General features: G+C 29.5%; 5 protein-coding genes and 1 long non-coding RNA gene across 11 annotated transcripts in view; 2 read left to right on the top strand and 4 right to left on the bottom strand.

Annotated features, from left to right (window-relative positions):
- Cln3 (CLN3 lysosomal/endosomal transmembrane protein, battenin) overlaps positions 1–3,883 on the bottom strand; it is a 28,747-nt gene extending 24,864 nt beyond the window's left edge. Inside the window, exon 1 of the mRNA XM_076406198.1 lies at positions 3,774–3,883. Within this exon, the coding sequence (XP_076262313.1) occupies positions 3,774–3,837 (64 nt within the window). The 5' untranslated portion in view covers positions 3,838–3,883. The remainder of the gene's footprint in view (positions 1–3,773) is intronic.
- Positions 3,884–4,635: 752 nt separating this feature from the next.
- LOC143197626 (G protein alpha i subunit) lies at positions 4,636–7,842 on the bottom strand. The gene is made up of 5 exons (XM_076406196.1): positions 7,594–7,842; positions 7,359–7,543; positions 6,769–7,055; positions 6,618–6,712; positions 4,636–6,477 (listed from the first exon to the last, which is right to left on the bottom strand). The coding sequence occupies exons 1-5, from the start codon at positions 7,712–7,714 to the stop codon at positions 6,095–6,097; spliced, it is 1,071 nt and encodes a 356-aa protein (XP_076262311.1). The 5' UTR covers positions 7,715–7,842; the 3' UTR covers positions 4,636–6,094.
- Positions 7,843–8,123: 281 nt separating this feature from the next.
- On the top strand, positions 8,124–11,541 carry VhaAC45 (Vacuolar H[+] ATPase AC45 accessory subunit). 2 transcript variants are annotated; one of them, XM_076406194.1, is made up of 8 exons: positions 8,124–8,369; positions 8,553–8,664; positions 8,720–8,987; positions 9,099–9,184; positions 9,240–9,367; positions 9,425–9,508; positions 9,906–10,068; positions 10,130–11,541. In XM_076406194.1, exons 1-8 carry the CDS (start codon positions 8,266–8,268, stop codon positions 10,352–10,354), a joined length of 1,170 nt encoding a protein of 389 aa, XP_076262309.1. In that variant the 5' UTR covers positions 8,124–8,265; the 3' UTR covers positions 10,355–11,541. The 2 variants fall into 2 exon arrangements, with proteins under 2 accessions (XP_076262309.1, XP_076262310.1); XM_076406195.1 differs by having other exon boundaries at positions 10,113–11,541.
- Positions 11,542–12,636: 1,095 nt separating this feature from the next.
- LOC143197624 (uncharacterized) lies at positions 12,637–17,293 on the bottom strand. The gene is made up of 10 exons (XM_076406192.1): positions 16,157–17,293; positions 15,892–16,010; positions 15,692–15,838; positions 15,526–15,639; positions 15,166–15,287; positions 14,743–15,098; positions 14,507–14,676; positions 14,241–14,449; positions 13,943–14,186; positions 12,637–13,883 (listed from the first exon to the last, which is right to left on the bottom strand). Exons 1-10 carry the CDS (start codon positions 16,959–16,961, stop codon positions 13,830–13,832), a joined length of 2,340 nt encoding a protein of 779 aa, XP_076262307.1. The 5' UTR covers positions 16,962–17,293; the 3' UTR covers positions 12,637–13,829.
- A 462-nt stretch (positions 17,294–17,755) lies between these two features.
- On the top strand, positions 17,756–18,617 carry LOC143197622 (uncharacterized). Its single transcript, XR_013006032.1, has 2 exons — positions 17,756–17,892; positions 18,416–18,617. It is a non-coding gene; the product is annotated as an uncharacterized LOC143197622 (long non-coding RNA).
- Positions 18,618–19,157: 540 nt separating this feature from the next.
- Positions 19,158–27,026, bottom strand: part of LOC143197612 (E3 ubiquitin-protein ligase Rnf220) — a 169,299-nt gene continuing 161,430 nt past the window's right edge. For all 5 annotated transcript variants that reach the window (XM_076406164.1, XM_076406168.1, XM_076406166.1 and 2 more), the window contains 6 exons: positions 20,830–21,047; positions 20,623–20,772; positions 20,284–20,547; positions 19,568–19,822; positions 19,434–19,508; positions 19,158–19,374 (listed from right to left, as the gene is read on the bottom strand). In XM_076406164.1, the coding sequence (XP_076262279.1) occupies positions 19,303–19,374; positions 19,434–19,508; positions 19,568–19,822; positions 20,284–20,547; positions 20,623–20,772; positions 20,830–21,047 (1,034 nt within the window). In that variant the 3' untranslated portion in view covers positions 19,158–19,302. The remainder of the gene's footprint in view (positions 19,375–19,433; positions 19,509–19,567; positions 19,823–20,283; positions 20,548–20,622; positions 20,773–20,829; positions 21,048–27,026) is intronic.

The following is a 27,026-nucleotide window of genomic DNA, read 5'->3' as shown; positions in this document are numbered from 1 at the left end:
AGAATATCTGTTTAATAGTTTTTAAATATACATTTTTTTGATATTTGTGTTAGTTAAGTGTTATTCGAAATATGTATAAAGAAAATAGTTAAATTGATATTAGTCTGATAAAAAATATAAGGTATATTCTCAATATCTATTTTAATGTAATTTGACATTTTTGAGACTTATTTTAAATTTAATTTATTTTTGTTATTTATTATGACACTATATGAATATAATTTTATTTTTATAATTATGAACATATGTTTGGTTATATGGTTTTGTTTAAATTTATTAAAAGGGTAAAAAATAATCATAAGTAAATTACATTCGATGTAGCTATAGTAACAAATAATTATATGTACAAAATTTTTAAAAAATCTGCAAATGTATCACATAGATGGTATCTGGCATTATTACTAATATACTTTTATTAAACATATTTAAGTGAAAGGCAATCTAGTATTTAGATAATTTAAAATAAAAAATATATATAATAACAAATAATAAAGCAAAATTATTTATCTTCAAAAACATTAGAATAAACTGTATTGTTAAATATATTCAGCATATATTCAACAACGTGCCTATTTTTCTTTATCTTTCTTCAGAATATAATAATAATTTCATTTCGATATGTCAATACTTTTTTATTTACAAGCTATTTAAATGTGATAGGTCATTATTAACAATGGAAAAAACTAAGTATTGTGTAATGATAGAAGTTTAAAAGCTATGGAATTATTGTATGCAATTGGTGTACAAGACTTGAAAACAATCCACGTGGAGTATGTCCAAAAATGACATCAACGCCAGAAACCGCCGCAAAAATATTGTATCAAGTAACCAAGAGAGATTTAGTAAAATATTTAGGTATTTAACTAGACACAACAAATAATATTTTAAGCAATGTCTTGGGTTTCAAAAAGCTATGGGGAATGAATAATATTTAAAATATTTTGTTCTTCACTATGGATAAGTCCTAGGTATACTGTTATGGTTTTGAATCAAAATATGACGTTAACGAGTGGTGTGGAACAGATATTCTAGCTCCAAAACGGGTTAGTTTTGGAGCCATCTATAAATTAGCCAACAAAACGTGAACATAAGTTTTTTAGAAAAAGGAATGTTGTTCTTATATTAGTTTCAAAGTGAGAAAATATTAAATTCAGATTATTATTATAAGACAATCACAATCATCGCTTGCTCTTGCTCACATAGCCAAAAAAAAAACATCACTAAAATCAGTGAATCAAAATAGAATTTGTTTAAACATCAAGCTTAATTTGGCCAAATTTAGTTCCTTCTGGCTTCTAGGTTTTGACACACCTCAAAATACTCTTTCGTGGAAAATGATTTTCATCAAACATACATATCGATATATTTAGCCGATATTTTTTTGACCGATATATCGACATTTTTTCAAAAAAAAAATTTCAAAACATTTAAAAAAAATTTTACTTAATTTTAAATGTTTGTGCATTTTGGTACTTAATTTTAATTTTTTTTTCTTAAAAATATTAATATATATATCGTAAAATGTTGATAATTTTCCTGGTTATTGTAAAAGAAACATTCGATTTTTTTTCTACCATATATCAATATATCGATACTTTTTATATGATATATAGAAAACAAGAAAATAGATGATATATAGAAATATTGATATGTTTCTCGGCAGCTAACATCCTTAGTACACTGGTTTAAAGTTTTATGATATGTTTTATGTTGAAAAAGAATGTCCGGTTAATACAGCAGATAGTATTGGGTTCTCCATTTAAGAGTTTCCGGAACATATATCGAGCATCATTATGTTAAAGTACTTTTCAATTACCAATAGTTATTAGAACCCTTATTCGTTTTTTTTTTATTGAAGATGATTTTCTTGATCAATTATATCGAAATCATGAGTTCTAAAACTAGAACTACTTTCTAGAACACTGAGAGTGTATGTAATGATCGTGATTTTAATAGTAATCTATATAATAATTTAATAATAAACAAAAAAAGTAAAATTTTCCTAATATGATGACTTGTTATTAGGCATTTTGCTAAAGTGGAAAAATTGTATTTACAATAAGTATATAGTTATAATATATCCTTCACTATTACGTATATATCATATTATCATTATTAATAACAAAATGTATTTAGAATGGAATCTAAAAGAGCACGTGGTGCATTATACACGTTCACTGTATTGCAAACATATCAGGGTATGTGTGATTAAAAGTTAATAAAATACACATTACATGATAAAGCTTGAAATATTTTCCAATTTATTACGTTTTTCTTCGACAGACTTTTAGTGCTCTGTAAAGTTGGCTTTAATCTTGTTGATTGATTAAGTGTTGTTATTTCTTAAAATATTTATTATTGGGGAACAATTTACTAATTGCGAATTTCTAATAGTACGAAATAATATTGAACAATTGTTAAAAGGTCTTAAGAAACGCCAATAAAATATTAATAATATTTTTCAGCTTTTCCTGTACTTTACCAAATAAATTTGACATCATAGGGGCGTTGTCAAGTAATCCTAAATATTTCAGTTCGACCAACGGAAACCTGACTATCGCGCAGTGGGCGGAGCCAAAATGGGGGATGATATTACGGACCGCCTCTAAAACCATCCACCTTTGGATGGTCATCATGGTCAGGAAGTCAGTTAAGCTTCTGGTGCTTCCGAGTTAACATGATCACTTCCTATTGTATAGGTAAGTTAGTTGTTTTATAATAATGTTCAAATAATAACAATACTGTAAATACAGTATATGTTTATACATTCTGAAATAATTTTTATAATATATATATATGTTAAAATTATATTGACAAATATGTTGAAGATTGGTTAAGGCTTAATGATATATTATATTGTAACAATGCATATCATTTTTCATAAGTTTTGTATTGCATTCGTGCTTTTGCATTGAACTTTCATGCAATAATAAACTATTTTGTGCATTATTTTCCATATCTCAATATTTACATGTTTACTTTTTATATTTTCAAAAATTTAACATTCCCTGTATATAACGGTTACGTGCCTATTCTAGAATCGAAATTACCTACCTCACATATATTTTTCTGAAACATTAAAACATTTTAAAATTTCACGACACCTTTATCAATTTCAATAAGGGTTTGTCAGTTCTTGGTAAACTGGCCCTATATCATCATATATTCAGTAAAGCATTTAAAAGCATTCAATGCAATTTTCATTTTACCCTAACAAAATTAAACATGTACAAAACCTTTAAGTGATCTTAGTTGTAGATTTAATTAGTAAAGGCACGTCAGTCCTGACGTATTATTAGATTATTATCCACGATATATTATTTATTCGTTCGATTGTTCGTTGTGTTAATAGAATTTCAGAATATGAACATGAATTGTTTTTTTGTTTTGTTTATTGGCATCGAGTAAAAGTTTCTATAAAAGAAACACTAATCTAATCCATTTAATCTTTATTAACAAATTCGTGTTTACTAACATTTTTCCAACTGAACAAATACATTGCGCTTTCTGATATTTTACGGGTTTGCAGTTTATTTGTAGTTTAATTATGTATTTATTTTTAATTTCAGGTATTTAGCTGAAACATATTTAGTATTGGATATTTCTGATTTTGATTGTTGCTCAGAAAGCCGGTGGTTTGATTGGCTTTCGAGCTTCAATCAATTTCATATGATGTCCACCCTCAACAGCACGTTAACCGAAAAGCCAGAAGAAACATCTAACCTTACCTGTTGTTAATATACAACTTTTAGTTGATAAAAATTACAACTTACCTTTTGATCTAAGATACATTTTGCGAAATGGTAGATTCAATCGTGTTGGTGAAATGAACCACATATTTTAAGACACTTAGTGTTATAAACAATTTTATAACATTTGACAAGTCTTATCATAAAATATATTTATTTCCCCTTTTGCAAAATTGTATTTTGATTGCCATCTGTTAGGCAATAATATAGTTATTATTATTGTTTAAATAAATATTATAGTGGCCTATTTACTATAAAATAAATATACTTTATTTTCATTAATTTTTGGTTTGAATTATTTATTTATAATTAGTTAGGTTAAATTAAATTATATATGTGGTTAAGGTGAAGAAATATATTGTTAAATATATGAGCCAGTTGTCGTATTTCTATACTTAGCAAATAGGTGGCACTAGTTTCACTGCCCGTTAAGCTGATTTAAAAATAATTTGGTTAAAAAATCAATATCAATCGTATATTGGGAAAAAGTTAGTTACATTCACTTTTAATTTTGAATGAAGCTTCAATGTGTACATTTAGAACTATTTCTATCGTAAAATTAAAACATTATGACCAATAAGTTGGTTGCCTAGTACATTCATTGCGTGGTGGGGAAGGTACATATTTTATATATTCCTGAATTTAGCAAAGTTCGGATAGTTTTAAATATAAATGTCTATGAGCGCCACATTTTGAAGAAATTCAATGGTTATCTTGAAGGTCGACAGATAGATGCGACCAATTGGATTCCTTAGGTCATGTCTATATAGATTCATTCGACACACGAGTGGAAAAGTGAAATCATTAAATATAGTTACAAGCAATAATCAGGCGGTATATAATTAGGGAACAACATAATATGAAAATGGGCAATAAAACAGGGTTGTATTTGTAATAATTAATTTCTCTTTTAACAATTACATCTGTATATCAATACAATATATATTTTCTGGTATTATATACATTCTATACCAGTTATACAAAAATATAATTACCAATTAATATTTGTTCATTTTGGACAACGTTTAGTTAAAAAAAATAAAGCTAGAATTAATGAACTATTTTATGGTGATGAAAATGCTTTAGTAACATGTACATATTACTCTAAACTAAATTCGTTTTAAAGTACAAAAAGTTAAGTATAAAAAGGTGTAAATTTATATGAAAAAATACTGGTTATATTTATGGCAGTTCAGAAGATATAGTCTTTAATTTAGAACCAACATTATTTAAATCCTTTTCTTCATTAAATTAAAACTGCATTGAACATTATATTAGAAGTACAAAAGGCCTTTATAAATTCGAGTTGTTGCTAGTTCATATTAAAATGAAAAAAAGGAGTATTCCCAAAACTAAAGAGATTGCAATAGAAGTCAACCCAAAAAAACCTTAAAAAGTATATATTTAATGTTTTCTCTGGATTTATAAAATTATTACCTTGTAACATCATAGAATTTCACTTTAAAAACTACTATGGTAGAACAATTTAAGGCTTTTCTGATCACTAACATTTAAATATAACAGGTTGACTTGTACTTATTTTTATAAATCTAAAGTGTATTCTTTTACATTTTGAATTATTAAAATAAAAATATATTCTTGATGTTTATATCAACGTACTCATATTTTTTAAGAGTAAAACAGCTTTAAAAATAATCAAGTTATGGTTGTTAAATATTGATACATTAAAGCCTATTACTAAAAGCTACCTATTTTCAGCCTTAAGTACACAATCATACACTGAATACACTTCAGATTAAGAGATTCATCATTTTACAGACACGCATATGTGATAATGTCATGATCAGATAGAAAAAACTTTGGAAGTACAAAGGAATGCAAAAATAAGTCTTAAAATTAGAGAGTCCTGTAATAATTGTAAGTCTCAGAAGAAATTACCAAAATAAAACAAATAATATTGCAAACAACATTGCTCATTAAAGAAATCATTTTACCTTATGAGAGATCAAATTTAATTTTTTTTTATCTTACACCACAAAATATAATAAATACAAAAACTAACTTAGATAACATGGAGATAAAACATATCTGTTCTTTAATATAGGATCTTTCTTCCAAACCATAATATTTTTGTAAAGATAGGGCTCCATTTAACATTAAAATGGTACTCAAATTATTTCCAAAATGCAGTAAGTGATGTTTATTTAATTTAATTCGCTTATCTTTACATAAATATAACTTCACATCAAATATGTATTTCTAGTCATCATTCAATAAGACATAACTGAATAAATTTAACAAGTCCATTAGTTATATTATTTAAAAATCAGATAATAAAACAGCCATTTCATAAATATTCAGTAACTATTTGACATATGTACGACTTACATTAGCAATCCACAATCTTTCAAATTATTTTTTATAATAACATCTGTTACTGCATCAAAAACGAACTGAATATTGGTAGTATCAGTTGCGCATGTAAAATGCGTATATATTTCCTTTTGATCTTTTCTTCTATTGAGGTTTTCAAATTTCATTCGAATATACGCTGAAGCGTCGTCGTATGTATTAGGGCCTGTATATTCTGGGAAACAAATTGTTAGTGGGCTTCTAACAATTTTTTCCTCAAACAAATCCTTTTTGTTTAAAAATAATATAATGGAAGTAGTCACAAACCATTTACTATTGCAGATAGAATCAAATAATTTCATTGATTCCACCATTCGATTCATTTCTTCATCTTCGGCGAGTACAAGGTCATATCCTAATATTAAAAAGAAAAAAAATATATAGTTAAATATATATACAAATATAAATATATATGTAAATATAAATATATATATATATGTATATATATATATAAATATATATATATATATATATATATAAAATGTTTTAACTAACCTGACAATGCGACACAAAATATTATAGCCGTAACACCTTCAAAGCAATGAATCCACTTTTTTCTTTCAGATCTTTGACCGCCTACATCAAACATTCTGGAATTGACAAATTTATAATGAAACTGGTAAAACAAAGCCTGATAAAATTTTACTTGAAATGTAACTTCTTAAATGAGAAGTGGGTTTCTACTATGCCAGTAGTTTTGACTCTAGTTCTAAGAACATCTTGTTGGGTTGGTATATAATTCTTCTGTGAGATTCTATCTAATGCATTAAGGTAATAAGCTGCCGAGTCATTTAACTGATATTCTCTAGACCTAGAGAAACATAACTGCACTCCTGGATCTTGCCATAGTCTTTTCATTAGCATAACTAATTCTGGGGTTAATTCACCTTCTTCAGCTGCACTAGCGTATGTAAAAAATTGTCTAGCAATTTCCTAATAAAAAAATATGATTGAAAAAATTAACAAGGTCGATATTAAACATTTAAATGCTTATTATAATTTAAAACAATACAATACAATTAAACTTCAATAACAAATATTGATTTCCTTTTCAATGTTATAAACATTACTCAGATGACTCAGTTATGCATTTATATGAAATGTATAGATATATAAGGCAGTAAGTGCGTCAAATATAAACCAAATGCGCATTTTAATGTTTAATTTACAAAATCAGGATAAAATGATAATTAAGGTATATATTAAAATCGTTTATAAACGTTTTGTTTTACATACCGTTTTACTTGAATCGGCAAAATCAACCCTCAGTTGACCCATAGCTCTAATAATTGCCATTAAACTTTGTATGGTATTACTATAAACAACAGGTCGATATTGTTCACATTCTTCTTGCGAATAGCCTAGTTCATGAATTATTTTCATTTGCTTAACTATCGTGCTTTTCCCAGATTCTCCAGCACCTTAAAGGTTCCACATAAAAAACAAATCTGAAGTTTCAAATAGACCTTACCGAGTAACAGAAGTTTAACTTCACTAGCGGCTCGTTCTCCATCGGCCCTTAGATCTCGATCAATTTTTTTTGATCTGGCTTGAGCCGCCTTTTCACCTGTTGTACTAACTGCACAACCCATATTATATTAAAAAACTACACTATTTTGACACTTGTTGCTAAAAACACAACATACAAAACGACTCCACCCGCTGGCTTCTCTAAGAAAACGTCGGTTAACCAACTATTCCCCTAAAACTGACTCATGATTGTTTGTTCATAAAATTCCCCCAAAGGTTGGTACATATGAGTCGCCATATGTTTTCTATCTTTTTTTAATTTTCACAATCATTATTTGAATGTTGATTTTTAGATTTAAATTTTTTATTATAATTTTTTAAATAAATATTCTAATACTCATATATTATAACATAATAATATATATATAATTATAACTACTATCCTTAATTTGGATATATAGGAAATATTAATATACATTTTATTGGTTTGTTGTGTTTCCTAGAGATGGCAGAATGAATTATTTAAATTGGTGGGGAGATACAATTTTGACATCGCCCAATTCACCTGACTTTTGTCAAATGTTAGTTAGCACCAGTCATTAGTATTCACGTGATCTCGGTATTAAAATTTACTAGTGCAAATTGACTATTAGTTTTGAAGTGTTTTAAAAAAATGAAGACAAATATAAGATTATTAACCATTCCATTTAGTTTATTAGCTTTAGGCCAATTATGTACATCTGAATTTGTACCAGTTTATATATGGGGTACTCAGAGGTAGGATTAATATCTAATGTCATCATTGCTTTTTTAATTTAAATGTTTCTATATTTTATTTTATAATTCCTCTAACAGATGATTTATTATTTATTATAACAATTAGAATATAAAAGATAATATAGAACAAGTTAGTTCATTTTACTTGAAGACACTATAAGTATTGGTCATATGATTTTGTAGTACAACTGATCCTGTGCCAGCTCTCCATAAACTTAGTCAGAGTTCGTTCAGAGATGATATTCGTCTTCACCTTACAAATAATCCTACAATATTGCTTTTTGTAGAACAATCAGTAAGATATACTAATGGTGAAATTTAATAGTTGTAAAAAATGTGATACTTTGTAGTTGAGCCCTGAAGATTTTGGTCAACGGGATAGATTAGGCAATAGTCCATTTAATTACCTTTCTAAAGCTAAGAAGACTTCAAAAGTGAATTATTTACCATATGTGCAAAATCCAATTAAGTCAATAAAACATTGGTCAGATGATATATATGAAACATCAATAGAAGATTTAACTGATGAGTTTGAAATTCCTGATTCAAAAGTTATTATCATTGCTTTAAATGATGCTAAGGAAAATGAGCAGCGGTTTGATCTGCTGAAACGCCATGGTAAAATATTTATATTATTTTTTATTATAATTTGTTAAACATTATTAAAAAAATATGATTATCATTTAAAAAATGATTTTAAGTGTTCAACAAGATTTTATTAATTTTCAGATTCCTTTATTGCATCAGTCTATGAAAGAGTTTTACAAAAAAATGAAAACGTTGTAGCCTTCTATACAGCTCACCGCACGTCATGGGTAAATATAAAATAAAATCATAATTGTTTTTAAAATAACACTTTTGATATTATAGACTGGATCAGGTGAAATTCAGTCAAGGAAATCAAGGTCACTTTTTGCAGTTGAAGAAAAAGAGACTTCCTTCTATTTTAATGACTCAAACATAGTGTTTTATGCTTCTAACATTAATATAAATAACAAGTTAGTATTATTTTAGTTACTAGGTTATTAATAACTATGTATTTTACATTTTTTTAGCAATATTTCTACAATTAACTTTAGTACGTCGAAATCGGAAAAGAATATTATTTTAGATGGTTTAAGTAGTGCAATAAATTTCAGGTAAGTCTTTATATATTATGTTGGGGAAAAATTATTTTCGATTATTAAAAAGTTTTTTAAAGTGAATTTCTTCAGATAAATGACAAACACTAATTGATGCTGCTTTTCTGATTAAACTATAATTACGTCATTAGGTTCATCTTTAACATCGAAATTTCTGTAATCAAAACGAGCAGACTAATTCTGCCTTTTTCGAAGGTAGAACATGACAATAAAGACTTCATGGAGCCTTCATTTTAAAAGCGCAGTGATTATTGACTATTGCCTTAAATACGCGCTTTAGTGCGGCTTTATTACTAAGGAAATGTGACTATTAGGACCAACCAAAATTTTCTTTTTTCCAAATCTTATACTTGAATTCGCATTGCTACTTGTATAATATGCTTTGTTATTTTAGATTGCAATTTGTATCTGCAAATGGATATTGGTATTTACAGCATGTCACTCTTGGAACTGAATCATATAATGTATCTCTTTATGCGCCATATAAGTTTTCATATGCCTGTGGAAATCAAATGTTTGGAAATGGATCTAATACAGTCGTTTTTGAAAACTTCCAGGTATATATATATATAGCTATATATAATTAATGCTATATATTTAGTGATACATATTTCATAGGTTCAACCAAAATATATTTCATCATTGAACTTGAAAGATGGTAAATTTGATGATCCTTATCATTGCGTTGGATTTACTACGATCCCAATATGGTCGGGATTGTTTGTTACTTTTATTTTGATGATTATTATGACTATTGGATTAGCTATGATGATGGATATAAAAACCATGGACCGATTTGATGATGCTAAAGGAAAAACCATAACTATAAATGTCTCAGAATAAGTACCATATTGCAGAATATAACCAACCAATTTCATAATTTATCACAAAATTCTACAGTATTAATAGTTTGGATTTTTAAGGTGTCTTAAAAATTGGTGTACTTCAATCTTATTCTTATCAAATGTGTTCTAGCGACGTTAGTTTTTGCCAAAAGGCCCTTTAATACCTGCTCAAATATTAACTGAAGTATGCCAATAAAATTTACCACTGAGCTGTTACTATTTGATGTTTAAGGACCATGTACCGCATTAGTAGCCTAAAATTTATAAGAGTGGCTTGCTCATGTGATATCCTGCTAACTTTTTCTATCATTCACCATTGTCTTGTATATTTGGCATTCAAATGGGCCTATTTGTATATATTAGTAGATTCAAGTTATTTCAAGATGTCTGATAGAATATCATATGTTAAAACTGAATGTTGTATTTAGTTAACGTTGTTTACATTTAATTATTTCATAGTGAATATTATATTAACTTTGTGTAATAATACACTTGAATCTACTTAAACAGCAATTTCTGATTCTTGATCCCTTAGACAATTCTGTAAAATTTTGTACATTTTATTGATTTAATTGCATTTGCATCATGTGTATTTTTGTTTCTTATTGTATATTAGAACCATGTATCATAATTTATAGGTACTTGTATTTGTACCTTTATATTTACAGTGAAATGAATGACTTGTCTGAAAAAACTAGGAAATCAAATTATATACCTATTAAGACAATAGTATTTTGAATTACATTGTGAATTTATATGTCTTAGAGATCGTTGGGGTAGAGGTAGTACAATAATTGTTAGTGTTTACCCAAATGCATAGGTTTAAAAAATGTATTTTCAGGCCTATATTATATAGTAGGCCTGCATTTTTAACAAAGATGAATTATTTTGTAGAGATGTACTTTTCTTGTTGATTCCATTGTATACATACATATATATATATAAGATGAATGTTATAATTTTGAAGTGGCCTTATTTAATTATGGCTCTTAGTCAAATGCTTTTGTTATAATTTTCTGTATAATTAGAAATGCAATTGTTTTGTACATATTATATTTTCATAAAAGCAAAACTGGTGTTGGGTTGTAAAAATTCCTGATGTAAAGCTTATAATTCCGTTTAATTTATTTGCTAATGAAAGTAGTTTTGAGTGTAATTGAAATAAAACTCGTTTTAACAGTTAAAGGCTATTTTATTAATTGGGTGAATTAATTATAAAGTTATTATAATTATATGAGATATTTTTGTTGGAATTATAGTTATTGAATATTGGACCTTTTTTAATATGATTCATATGATTAATAGATTCACGTGACCTACATATTCGATCTACTGATTGAAATGGCTGACAAAATAAAAATAACTTTGTTATTCATCTATTATAAAACGAAAAAAATCACTAAATCTGTTTTTAACTACTATAATAAAAAAATGCAAAGAGGAAGTCATGGTATTAATGGAGTTAAACTTCCCACAAAGAATATTATTTGATCTTACTATTTCTAAACTAAGATAGTATTAGGTGCTATTCTAGATATCGAATTTAACAAATGTTTCAAAGAATGGAAATATGTGGCTATAAATATATTATAATGAAGAGAAGATGTCTTCCTTTTCTTTGAATGCAGTAGAAGGATCTTTATTTTATATAATCAAATCATAGTTTATGATGCAGTTGCTTTTTTCATATATACTCGAACTAAATAAAAGAAAAAACAATGGCAATAATTTCTTCACTTGCATTATTTTTGCAGTAAACTATATATAAGTCATATTTTTAAGAGCTGTGAATTAGTTTATGAAAAATAATATGAGGCAATGGTAATCCTTTCAAAGTAAATGATTTATTTTTTTTTTGAAAAAATTGAGTATATAATCTATTTAAATATACGGTAAAAAATATTTTAGCGGAGAACATAGCTTGAAATATATCAACTACTATTAACTGTGTTATTTGGTTCTATTAATTTGAATCACTCCAGGTTTTTTCTGGTGTTAATATCTGGCCACTTGGAAAGCTTATCAACTGAGCAATATGGGGATTATTTCAAAACACTTTCGGCCTTACCTGATCTGCTTACTGCTGGCGTCATGAAGATGATTATTCATGGCCATATTATACGCTTATTACAAATATTAATGTCCATGCCCTCGCAAGAATGTAACCATGGAATGAGTCTAGTAATGATACGAACAACTTTATGACTCTACATTACACTACTACTACAAAATCCTTAAGACCCTAGCAATCTTAGGAATATATTAAAAAAAACAGCTATAGTAATTAGAACCTTTTCATTTATTGTTACTTTCATTCAGGAATTATAATATATTGGGTGTTGAGTATTAATAAAAATTAAATCAGACAATATAACAAATATGAACCGGTAATTTTTTTTTGAGTATATGTATATTGATTTTGATCTCCAAAGATAATACCCAAAGAGCTCTAAATTTCTACAAATATATTCTAATTCGTAAACGGTAACTCGTTAAAATGGAGAATAACATTTATAGGAAACATACATTTCTTTTTTTTAACAACTATAGACTACCGACAATGAATGAATGATATTATATTTTGCAAAACATATGAATTAGATGTAAAAAATAGATTATTAATACAAAATTTTGGAGGTTGATGACGAAAGTTATGATATTTTTACAGATGGAATATGCTCCTTAATAAGAACAGCGACAGTAACCACCCTAGTTACCTTACTGTTATTTGAAATTTGTTAATTATATGTTGGATGTTAGTAAAGGATATGTTAACTAATATTGTTTAACAGTAATCTATACATCTTATGAAGATATTAAGACCCTTATACATATTCTAATTGGAGATATACAGCTCAAAAATACATTTATATGTTTTAAAGTAATCTGATGTATCATAACTAAGCTGAGCTAATCACTGATACCACAGAATTTGAAACCCACCAGCAGCACTTTTGAGGAAGTGCATTTTTATATTACCGCATAGCATATAGTCAAAAATTATTTTGTAAAAAGAAACACAAAAGTTTAAGCAAAAGTCAAAAAAATCATGTATAATTTTAAAAGTAATATTGTACAAACAAATATTTTAAATACCTCTATATACGTATACTTTGATACACTAACATTGATACGCCAATGATGTATTTTAAAAAAATACTTAGTAGCTGTTCTTGTATCAGCTAAACATTAAAAAGAAAATTTACTTCAAAATATAAATAACGTTTGCTAATATGTTCCATCTTTGTCTACAAAGAATATTTTCAATTAATGTTCATTCTTTTAAAATACTTTTATAAACAAAATATTTTCATAATTTTACATCCTAAAATTACTAATTAGTTTTAGATGAAGTAACTTAATATTAGACATTTTAAATGACATACCAACCGGATTTTGCTTTACAAATATCTAGATGTCAATTATATATAGATAAAATTCTATTTTACAACATTTACATTACAATATGGCTTTTAGTTTTCATCTGATTCGGAATCAGAACTTTCTGAAGTGTCTCCTGACGAATTCTAAAAAATTGTTACAAATACCTTTGAACATTGAAATACGTTTTAAAAAACTAAATTACCTCAGATTCGCTTTCGCTCTCCTCCGAACTACTCGAATTTTGTACTTGCATTCTATTGGCGCAAAACCTGTCTAATTCTTCTTTTGTTAAACTTTTTAAATACGCTTCAAAATCTTTTATATATCTATCTTTGAGAGCTGTAAGTTCTGATTCATATTTTTTTTTCTCTTTCCCATTTAGATTTTTCCAAGCTTCTTTTGCATTATCTCCTTCATAATTTTTAGCAAAATATTTATATACAGATCTAAAAGAAAATATAAGAAATTTTCTACTTACAATTAAAAACAATTTTTTTTACCGTGGAGGAGGAATAGGATTAGATAATGTCTCTTTCTTTTTTGGTGAAGTTTTCTTTATTGCAGAGGGTTTCTGTTTCCCACTTTTTTGTGATTTTGTTGACTCATTTTTTTTCTTTTTGGGTGCACTGAGTAACAATTCTTCTTGTCGTTTATCTTCTGGTAACGATTCCAAATATATATTAAATTTTTTCTGGTATTGTTCGTTTACCTGTATTTATAATATAATATATAGTAATATTAAAATTTTTAAAAAGTATATAATTACTTTAACAACACGGTCACGATATTCATCTTTTTCTTTCTCAGTCATATTTTTCCATTTAATTGAACAATAATTCATTCTCTCTTTAGTAGGTATACCTGAAATTTCCTCGCTTTGCATGACTGTACTTAAAAACAAGCTATATGCTGTTGCTGGTGGTTTTTTAGGTTTTCCTAAAAATGTTAAGAGCATTAAGAAATGTTTTCATTAAACACTTTTTAGGTACATCGTTAATTTACCTGCCAGTTTATCTTTAAGATTTAATTCTTCTCTAGATAAGATGGGCTTTGTATTTGGAACATATTCTGGATATTTTGCCATATATTCTTTCAACTCTTTTTCGTACGTCTGTATTCGTTCTTCTGCCGTATTAATCCAGGTCAATTTTTTAATATCTGGCATTTGTTTCCATTTTTCTCTGCAAACGTCTCTGAATTCTGTTTTATAATGGTCATCTATTTTTTCTCTAGCCATTTCAGATAGGAAAAATAATTTATACGGACCGTCAGGTTTTTGTGGCGGCTTTTCCTTTTTAGCCTTAACATTTACTTTCGGTTCTTTGATTATTGTTTTTCTAAATTCTGGATGTTTAGAACTGCAAAATAGTAATTTTATATTTTAGCATATATGTACAATTCACTCTAAAAATCTTTAAAACTTACTAAAATTCAGCCAAGTCTTTTTTATATTGTTCTCGGTTTTTAGCGGCCAGCTCTTCATATTTTTGCTTTTTTTCTAAAGGGAGGCTACAATACTTTTCACCAATAAATTTATTTAATTCGGTCTAAAAATTAACATTAACAATATAGAACTGCTTAGATACAATTTTAGAATATCATAATAGGTACAATTTTATTATAATTTTCAATAAATCATTTAAAACATTTTTTGGTAATAGTACAATATTTTTATTTTTTATATAAAATTCGGTAAATGTTATATTGAAGGTATTTTCAGTTTACTTTTCCTTATTTATTCCTTTTTAAAATGAACTGATAATATAACTGTTGGAGATAACTTACAATATCAGCATCAGGATGTTCTTTGGCGATTTTTTCTTTTTTACGAATGTAGTATAAAAAGTATGAACTTAAAGGCCTTTTTGGCATATCTGGATGTCTTTTAACAGCTGCTACCTAAAATTTTAGGTAATTTATTTTACAATTATTATATATTGACTAAAGTTACCTTTGTTTGATTTTGAAAATCACTTTTTTCAATGACGTCTTTGATGTCTCGTGTAATTTCTATTAATAATCTATAGTGTCTAACTTTTTTGAGAAGCTGACACCATACTTTTTGACATTCATCCAATGTATAATTTTTAAATGGTACCTGATATAAATATATTGTTATATAAAAGATTCAGGCTATATAATATAATATACCTTATCCCATTCTAACTGTGTTATTCTGGTCTTGTAATTCTTTGTATCATTTTCTGGAATGCATTCTTGAATTCTCTGTACTAAAATATCCTGATCTTCCTTTGGCATATATATGCAATCTAAATCATATAATAACTCATGCTATAAAGTACTATTAAGATAATATGAAAAATATTGATTTATTATATATATATATTATAATTCTGTTTGACTAAATATTCATTTTGACTTCATTTGACTCTATAAATATTAATTAAATTATTACGTTTTTTTGAAGGTGATCCTTTTTTCCTTGCTTCATTTTCTGCTTGTTTATTTATGTAAAACACTTCCAAATCAGAATCCTCTGTTGTACTAGTATCATCTACCACCTTTGTACCATTGAAATTTATGTTAGATTCTTCAGCAGTAATTTCATCCTCTGTGTTTTCAGTTCTATTAGTTGCGGGTGATTGTACAGTCACTGGAGACACTTTTACATCCTCAGTGAGTGCCTTATTCATTTTGGATTTAATTATTTTTGCTGGCAACTGTTTTGCAGAAAAATGAGGTTCTGTATCTGCCATTTCTTTTTTAATTTTAAGACTTTCAGTTTCATCAATTCTAACTTTCTTTTTAGTTTTTTTCACTGATTCTGTTGTGGTACTATGTATTGGCCCAGTTCTTATTTCAGAACTAATTTGTTCCTGGGAATCTTTTGTTTTATTACCTTTTAGTGAACTTGGCTTCTTGTTTTGATCCGTCATTTTCTTTTTCTGATTCTCCTTTTTATTTTGCTTTTTGGTGTCTTTATTACTTTCAAATGAAACTCCATTCTGATTAACGTTGTTGCTGCTCCCTCTTTCATCATCATTTTCAGAAGAATCTGTTGGTATTTCTTTCTCAGATTCTGTTTTTTTTGATACAGCTTTAGATTTCTTTTTTGACTTATTTTTCTCAGTAGTAAATTGATTTGATAACGGGGTTTGCACGTCTTTTCCAGTTATGTTGGTATTAGTGTTTTGATTTTTCTTTTTTTTTATTTTAAGAGGCTGCTCTGACTGCTCCTCTTGAGTGGTTTTGCGTTTCATATTTATATTTACCTATGATAAACTTTTTTACAATATAACATTAATTGTAATTGAATAGTTAATCTTTATAATATTTCGTATTCACTTAAAAATATACTACACCGAATATTCATAATATAGCTAGTAATTTACATCTATACCGAGTAGCATATAAGTTAAAATAAACACAATTTTAATAAACTTATATGACTTTATATCTCTACTTCTATCACACTAATTTCCAACTCTCACTAAAACTCAAACATGTAACAATTTTACCATTTATTTACACGCGAAAAAATGGACGCGCGCTTAACCCCCAAAAACGAATTCGTTTGTTTCTGACAGAATGCAGCTGATTAAATTCATTACAAATTAAGTACTATTGTGTGTACTTGAATATTTCTATTTCGTATTTAATTTAACATGTTATTTAATGTATTTATATCAAAATTTATATAATTTTATCCAAGAATAATTTTTAATGGAAAAATAAAATTTATTTTATTAAAATTAATAATAATTAAAATTATTGTACTAAAAGCCAAGAAAGGATAAAGAAGAAATTTAAGTAATCGTTGTCTATCATAGATGGCGCAGCATATATATATATATATATATATATATATATATGATGTTGCGGCTTAGACAACCAGCCATACTGTACAACGCGCAAAGCCCAAAAAATAAAACCCGTAACAGCGAAGGATCTTTCTTCTTCTTATATTTTACACTAGCCGATTGCCAACTGGTGTCATTGGTACCATCGCATTTGGCCAGGTATAAATCCAAATTGCAACCCTTAAAAAACCATCTTTCTCATTTTGTCGCTGTCGGGTCATTGTCTGTAAATAAAGAATTCCATGTGGTCCTTGTTTTTTACTAAGTTATTGTGTGGGTTGCATGGCATAGAACCCACAAATTGGTGACCCCGACGTGATCGGAAAGCAAGGTAGGAGCATTTTTCTGCAAACATTTTTGTTTTTCTGATCACTGTGCTAGTCCACGTGATTACCGACACGACGCCAACCGGCTACATTATTTAAAAGGAGGTAAACGGACTGATCGAACGCTGGCATAGATCATTCAAATCAGCCATAAAAGCGCATGAAACGAATGATTGGGTCAAGGTACTTCCCGTGATAATATTGGGACTGAGAAACAGTTTCAAAGAAGATTTACAAACGTCAGCAGCAGAAATGACATACGGGACCACGCTACGATTTCCCGGTGAATATTTTACCGAGGAGGAACTACATTAAGATCCCAGAATTTTCCTTGAACATCTTCGGACTACCATGCGAAAAATCAAACCCCAAGGCACAGCACACCACATCAAGCCGCGAATCTTTACACACAAGGCGCTCCACGAATGCACTCACGTTTTTGTTCGAGTCGACCGTGTCAAGAAACCTTTAGAACAACCATATGAAGGTCTATACAATAATAAACTGAATTAATGAACACTGTTATAGGCTAAACATCAACGGTAAAGACACAGATATCAACCTAGACCAACTGAAACCTGCATTCACAGAGGCTGAAACGAACAACAGAGAATCTGAATCATGCATTAGAATGTATCCAGGACCAATAATTTCAATGTATTATATATATACTACAAGTTATATATTGTAACTAGGGCTGTAAAAATAATAAAGATGTATTAGTCACTGACATTTATTGATAATTATATGATTTAAATACATTTTTTAATAAGATATCTACCTATGTGTCCTATATACATATTTATTGTACATTAACTTAATTTTATTTTTGTGATTTACAACAACAAAAACAATTATATTTACAGTTATTATTAATTATATTAGTTTATAGAACAGGATGCTAAAATGTTAAGTAAATTAAATCAAACCTATATGTGTAAATTAATTGAAATAATATTTCCAGTCACCCTGTTGCAGGTTAACAACTAAAATAAAATGAAAATGATTTTATCCATAAGATTTTTCCTAAGAATAATTTATTTATTATGTGCTAATAAACTCAACAAGTAATATATAATAAAATTCTAATATTATTTTAAGTACTATTAATTCTAGTTTGAGAATATTTCAAATTTAATACATCGGATATCACATTCATAAAACATAATAAGTGTTTTGTTATTGAAGTACGGATATACATTTTCAAATATTCCAGGTATATCATTGTTTTACTTTTTATTTATGTCTAGAAAGATGAGGCAGTATTTTTCGACAAATTAACAGTTTGACACCGGGAAAAGTTATTATGGTATTACATTAATATTATTTTAGGGTGCATAGTGGTCATACAATATCAATGTGCAAAATTCCATTAATTGCGTAGTTAATATCGATTGATAGAATTACATGTTATTTTACATAAAAATTCGTCGGAGATCAGTTGGTGATGTAATCATGCTGCATTGTGGACAAACTTTCTTACTTCCCTAAAAAATAAATTGTGTTAAAAATACTTTCTGAAAGGATGTATGAAAAATATACGTACTAAGGTATGGAGCCAACATTCTTCACAGTGGACATGCCAACAAACAGTGGAAATAACAGGTTTTTTATAATGTTCCTACAAATATTATTAATTAAGTATTTTAGTGTTATATTTAGTTAATTGTACATTCTTACTAAACAAATTAGACATTTATACTCTTCTGGTTGTGGTGTAGGAGTTTCACTGCTTGTCTGCTCGCCATTAGCAGCACCTTCAGCTTCTAGTTGCCTGATCCTATTTCTGAGTTCTTCAATTAGTTGTAAACGACTACTAGGTTCAGCATCCGACGTACTAACATTGCTGTCACATTGCTGGCCATTATGTATTGTTTGTCCGTTTTGAGATTCATGTTTGATTTCAACATCTCCACTTGAATTCACTGTTGCTACCTGTTGATATATTATGTAAATATATGGTGTATTGAGTTGTAAATAAATTAATGTTGCACCAGGATATATGAAAATCTATTTGGGTCTATTGTATATAACAGCGGGGGTGTTTTAGTAAAATCAATATTAGATTCATTCATAATAATCAGAATATAGAAATTATTTTAAAGCAGGTGGTTTAATTTTAGTAGTATGGCTCTTTAATAGCTAATTAAAATGAATACTCCTGAAACTATCCACACAATGCCAAAGGGCACAAAATGAAATGAATAGTCAACAAAGTTTAGTAGTAGCTTCAGTACAAGAGATTTGATTCAAATGAAGTTGACACACTGGAAAGAAATGCTCGTTTTGGAGAAAAATATGTATTCTATTACAAAACAAAATTTGAGAAGTGTAACACTGATAGTAAGTAACTAAATTTGAATTACTTTCTCACAAATACGAGAATATTATATTACCTGAGACTGTACTCCTTCCTTATCTTGACTTTCTTTCATAACAACATCAGATTCAGTATATTGTGATGGTCCAAAGGTGCTTTCTTCTGGCTCATCACCATCAACAATAACATCGTCACCTTCATTATCCACCTCAGTAACTCTAGCTGAACTATTGGATATTCCGCTAACTAAAGAAGAAGTACGACGTCGTTGGCTTTCATGCCACTCTTCCAATTCAGAGTCCCCTTCCACATCAACTGTTTCATCCTCATCATTAGCATTCTAAAATAGAAAACAACGACAATCATCAACAACCAATTTGTAAAGCGTTATTTTTGCCCTTAATATATTTATTACCTTCCGAGTGCACTGTTCAACGTGAAGACTAAGCTCTTCAGGGGTCCTATGAGGTCTGCCAGTACAAATTGAACAACCATCATCAGCTTTGCGTTTTCTAATTTTCAATCTTAGGCGTCCTTGTCTGTTTGTCTTGATTCTCTGAAATGTCTAAAAAAAAAACAGTTATTTAACGTCATGTTGGTATATATTTATAAACATAATTACCTCCCAACGACCTTCAGGTCCACTATCCCCTGGTAGAGCTGGAGGTCTGCCCGGTTCTCGGATATTCCTCTTCCTACTTGCAGCTACGCCAGTTCCACTAAGTTTATAGAGCCTCTCTAATTCTTGCATGAAGTGGCTTTCTAAATCACCAGGAGATATGGTCAGTCCACAAACAGGACAGCTGGATGGATCTCTCTTTTTTTTATTAAGAACCAGGTCTGGAAATTAAGATATTAATTGTTTAATAATAATTAAGTTTAATAATAAATTGTGATTCAATATTTTAATAATGATAATTATATTAATAAAGATAAAATATATTAAAATAATTGTAAATTTGGAAACATAAAAGAATGGAATAATTAGTTGACAGGTCTGCGAGATTTCTTTTTTGGTCAAAATGTAAATGATTCTGGATCAAGTGGATACATTGTTCGCTCGGTATATTTGCCGGGTGTAAATTTTGGGGCTGATGGCTTAAGCTGGCGCTGATTTACGTTCGCCCAGCAATTAACACGGTTAGCTAGCTAATCCCGTGAATGATGTCGGTTGCCTCTACGGTGACGAATGCCAGTTGGGGCCGAGGCCTCCCCCCTCCAGATCCCAGCACTATGGGGCTAAGCACGCTGTCAAATCCTTAAATTTAACGCTTAAGTCAGGTATATTTACCGCTTCATTTATTTTTTTTCGTTATTTTTGAAATCTCATTATTTAATATGTTATTTTTTAGTATCAGACGCAGAATAGTTCATGTTCATATCTATTTAAAGTATTATTTGTTTTCTATTCTTTAATTTTATTTTGTAATACCAACTGCGGTAATTATTTGTTTCAGTTTTGGGATCCTTTACATTTACCGCTTTTAAAATAAATTAATTTTTGAAATCTCATTATTTAATATGCTATTATTTAGTATCAGACGCAGAATAGTTCATATTTATTAAAGAATGTCAATTTTCGTGAAATATATCAGGTGTATATAAAGTTATATTTGTTTTTTATGTTTTAGTTTTATTTTTTAAACTAATAGTTCTAATTATTTGGACAGATTTTGACTCGTTTTAGATTAACCACTTTTAAAATAAGTATTCTTCATTTGATATACATTTAAATTCAAATTTCGTTGATAAATTCCGAATGGATCGCCACAGCGTATGGAAATAACTTGAATTTCAATTCTGCGGTTATCCATAGAAATTAAAAATTTGTGATACTCGATCGTTTCGTGAATACTGTGCTAGATATTAGCTATTAATAGTTATTGTTTTTTCAAAGTAGATGCATCGCAAAATCTGGACTATAACTATTACTATTGATTATTGTTTTTCCTTGCCGGCTTTGATGCTTTGCTAAAATAATGATTTAAATAATTAATGCATTATAGTTTTTGTTTTAAATAATATAAAAATGTATTAAAAATGGTAGTAAAGATTTTGGGCTCAAATGATTGCTTCAAATATGATCGATTTGATTTTCTGATTCGTAGTGACGGCCATTCAAAACTCTTTTACGGGGGTTTCTAGATATATTTTGGAAGTAATTACTTCAACTAAATATCGACTAGTGATTTTCTTAGAAAATATGTATACAACAGAAACTCTACAAAAAAACAGATTGTTTAAGATTGAAAATAAATCTAAAGAAATTTTGTTCCGTGTTTTATTTCTAAACTGGTAAAACAATAAACTCAGATTGTTATTTTAACCTTTTTGGACTATTTGGATGTTAAAATTCAGGAGAAAATTATATGTACTATTCTCCCTCTGTTATCATATGTCAAAAATTGCATGTGTAGAAAAAATTTTCAGTAGCAAAAACAGTAGTAATAACAGCCACAGAATAATTATAATGAAATTCATAGTTCAATAAAAGACAAAATCATGTAATAAATTAAAAAAAAACAACGAAAATTTTTACTGGGGAATTTCCGTACGTTGATGATTAATAGGAGCCTGTAAAAGTAGTTTTGATCGATTCTAATTTATGCAATGACATCCAAAACATTAAGTCGAGGGTGTCAGACATGCCGGTCCCAACGGAGACAGTAGCGAAAAAGACGATAACAAAACGGCAATTAAAGAGCAGTCCGAAAGGCATGATAAATGGTCAGTCCAAACATGCAGGCGCTTATAGTGTCTCGTTTTACAAATCCGGAAAAGGATTTACAGGCTATGGAGGTGTGAACGCACCCTTACGTTCTCGCTGATGGTCCAGTAGTTTGTGTTAGTCCTATAATTTTCGAGTTTTATCGTCGTTTTCATATATTTTACAGTATCGCCCTTAACTTATAAAAACATGTGTTTTTCAAAAAATTATATTTTAAGCAAATATGCTTCATTATTATTTGTAATATTCTTTATTTTTTTAAATTTTTATTAATTAATAATCTGACCTACCGACCTCAAGAAACACTACTGTTGCAACATATGCTGACGATACAGCGGTTTTATCATTACACGAGGATCCAATATCAGTCACAAGAAACTTCCAACTTCATCTTAACAAAGTCGAATTGTGGTTGAAAACGTGGCATATCAAACCAAATGAGACCAAATCTACGCATGTGACATTCACCCCTTGTAGAAGAACATGTCCCTCAGTAAAATTGAATAATAATAAACTTCCGTAAGCAGTGCGTTAAATATTAAACGTTAAATATCTGGGAATGCATTTCGATCGACGTTTGACATGAAAAAAACATATAGTGACAAAACGCAAACAGCTTGGGGTTAAACTAAACCAAATAAATTGGCTGATAGGGTGTAAATCTAAATTATCAATAGATAACAAGGTTTTGCTGTATAAGTCAATACTTAGGCCCATTTGGACCTATGACATTGAACTGTGGGGTACTACTAGCAAATCTAATATAGATATACTCCAGAGCTTCCAGAATAAAGTGTTGCGAGTCATCGTCGATGCCACATCTGACGTGTCCAACAAACTGATTCAGCGCGATATCCCCATAGAACCCATAACGAGTGTTGTTCTCTGAACGACTATTAGTGCATCCCAATGCACTCGCCAAACAGAGCGATGCACATAGAGTGAGACTTAATAATCTCTAGAATAAGCTAGAATAGTTTTTAGAATAAGTTAGGATAGACTTAGAGGAGGACTTAGGAGACAATAGTATCTAGAATAAGAATTAAATTATAAGTTGTACAGCAGATCACTTACTGAAGTGAACTTCTACATGTTAGGACGGTTATATTATATAACTGAAATCATATTATAATACTTATTGCCCACGGGCAGTTTGTTGACGTTCTAGGAGATTAATAAAAAAATTAATAATACTTTTAATAGCTAACAATAATTACTCATTAACAACAACCAATTAATGTTGTTAATTTGATCGTTATTATTTATTTTAATCAATTTTTAAATAAAAATTAATTGAATCACCAAAAATAACTATTTATCTGCAAAATAAATAGAATAGATTAGTGATTTTGTGCCAACATATATTCTTTATTATTTATTCTTTTCGAGTTGTTTATTAAAGGAACTAGCGACCCGCCCCGGCTTCGCACGGGTGCAATGCTGATACTAAATTAAATACACTACAGAAAAAATATGAACGTTGTATATAAAAACATAGCGGCCTGCTTCGACTTTGCACGGGCATAAAATATATATGCCTATGTCACTCAATGAAAACATGATTAAAATCGATCCAGTATTTTTGGTTCATTCATTTACTGCCCTTGGCCTGCACGCATTAAATTTGGAGTAAAACAATTCCTCTTCCCCTATGCTTACTATGAAGATTTCCTGCTATCTTTGGAATATCTAAATTGATACAATTTTTATTACATTACACATTTTTAAATGCAAATTTTAAATTTGTAATATCTCCGAAAATATTTGTTTAATTTACATGCTGTAAGGAACCACATTGATCTATATTAATTGCACACTGTATTTAAGGTACTTAATTCGATAAGGATTAATGCCGTATTGCTTAAAATAGCTTCGTAAATAAGCCATTTTCTCACGTAAAAAGTAAACAATAAAAATGATTAATGTGGGTTATCCCTAAAAGATAAACATATACCATCACGGACTTTTTTGTAGACCTTTTTATGGTGTACAATACTGTAGTACATTAATTTGATCTAACTCGTAGGGTTAGGCAGCGTTTTTGCTAATTGCTAAATAAGCCTAAAAAAATAGGTTAATTTACGACATCACGTTAGAAACCTCTAAAATTAGCAATGTTGCCTTAGTATATTATGCATGTATTATACATATAAACCTTCCTCTTGAATCACTCTATCTATTGAAAAAATCCGTTGCGTAGTTTTAAAGATTTAAGCGCACATAGGGATATAGGGACAGAAAAGGCGACTTTGTTTTATACTATGTAGTGATGTTCATTAATTTGACGAAATTTGTATATAGCGAAAGTTAAGCGAGAAAAGTTGTTTTGGGTGGTTTCAAAAGTTTAAGAACAGTGAACAAAACATCATGGGAGATTATTATAGAACGTAACAGATACATTTAAATTAAGCGTCGAGCGAAACAGCCATTTTTTAGTACAAGTGCGATATTTTACAACAAGACAATATAAGTCAACTATATGGATATACTTTGGTTGCTCTAACCGCTATATGCGCCAAACATTGATTCTTCTGATTAGTACAAGCGTGATTCAAATATGATCGAGACAGATACTCTGACACGTTTATTTATTATTCAAAAAATTTAGAGAAATGTACAGTTTTTCTAGGTATTTCCCCTTCACTAGTTACACATTTTGTCCATCTTTCCGGAAGTGTTTTGGTGCCGGTATCGAAGAATTTCGTATTGGGAAACTCGGACAGCCATGTGTGGATGAACTCCTCTACCTCGTCGTCGGTGTTGAGCCTTTGACCTCCGAGGGCTTCTTTCAGTGGTCCAAACATGTATTAGACACAGGGTGATAAACCTGGACTGTAGGGGGGTGCTCCAGTACCTTCCACCCTAATTCCGATATTGTATCGTGGGTGAGACGCGCGGTATGCAGACGCGCGTTATCATGGAGAGGAATCGCACTTAGTGCTGGAATGCTCCTCCGTTTCGAGCTATAAGCGGGTTTCACGTATGTTTTCAGAAGGTTAGAGTAGTACGCAGCATTAATGCTACGTTGGGAGCAGGAAATCGACGTACTGCACGTCCCACCGGTCTCAGAACACTGTACACAGAACTTTACGCGCGGACCTGGTTGTCTTCGCTTTGATAAGCGCCCCTTCCTCCATTCGTTAGACGACATCTTGCTTTCGGTAGTGTAATAATCTACCTATGTATCATCTGCAGTAAAGATTCGCGTAAAAAAAACCGTCCCCTTTTGCCTCGTATCACGTCAGCAAGCGGCGACAAACATTCAACCGCGTAAATATTTGCTCAAGTTCAACAGTTTAGGAACACATCGCGCAGTTATTTTGCGATATTGAAGGTGCTCGTGGATGATAGACTCTGCACTACCAATACTGATGCCGAGTTCACCCGAAATGTCTCGAACATTCATCCTACGGTCCTCTGAAATGAGTTGTACGTGACGAATGATGTCTGGTGTGATGCTGGTTTGCGGTCGACGATCATGCGGCTTATTCTCGACGGTTTCGCGGCCGTCCTTGAATGCTTTGGCACATTTAAATACGGCATCCCTACTCAGGCACTCACTACCGAACTGATTTCGCAAACACAGAAAAATTTCCGTCTTTTTAACGCATTCCCATACTAAAAAACGAATGAGAATACGTTGCGCTACGGCGGTCGGCACTTAATGTTCACTTATGATCGTAGCACGCGCATAAAACATGCGCTTCCGACGAAAACTATGTCACACTGTTCGTAAGGGATCCAGCTATCACATACTGAAGCCAGGACCTTCAAAACCTACATGCGCGCCATCTACAGCGTTTGTTTCCATCATATTTGAACCACCCTCGTATATATACAGCTAGTACTAGTACTATTTCAGAAGCATCTCATATCATATGAAGGTACCAAAGGTTGGGTTGATTCATGTCCAAAGATAAAGTATTCTTGGTGCGCGGTAATGTTTTGCTAATTAAATATGGTATAAAGTAGTAGCTAGTGATTGATAGTAGTTTGAATAATGTATAAAGCTATTGCATATATATAAGCAAATTGTTCAAAATATTGTTTGTATTTCAATAATATGTGATTGTTTTATTATTGTTATGTGT

The sequence above is a fragment of the Rhynchophorus ferrugineus genome, unplaced genomic scaffold (assembly GCF_030347505.1).
Source record: "Rhynchophorus ferrugineus isolate W39M unplaced genomic scaffold, kcgeb_rfMv2 rfM5, whole genome shotgun sequence".
Lineage (NCBI taxonomy): Eukaryota > Metazoa > Arthropoda > Insecta > Coleoptera > Curculionidae > Rhynchophorus > Rhynchophorus ferrugineus.
Note: the sequence above shows the minus strand (reverse complement) of the source record. Positions and strands in the feature narration are given on the sequence as shown.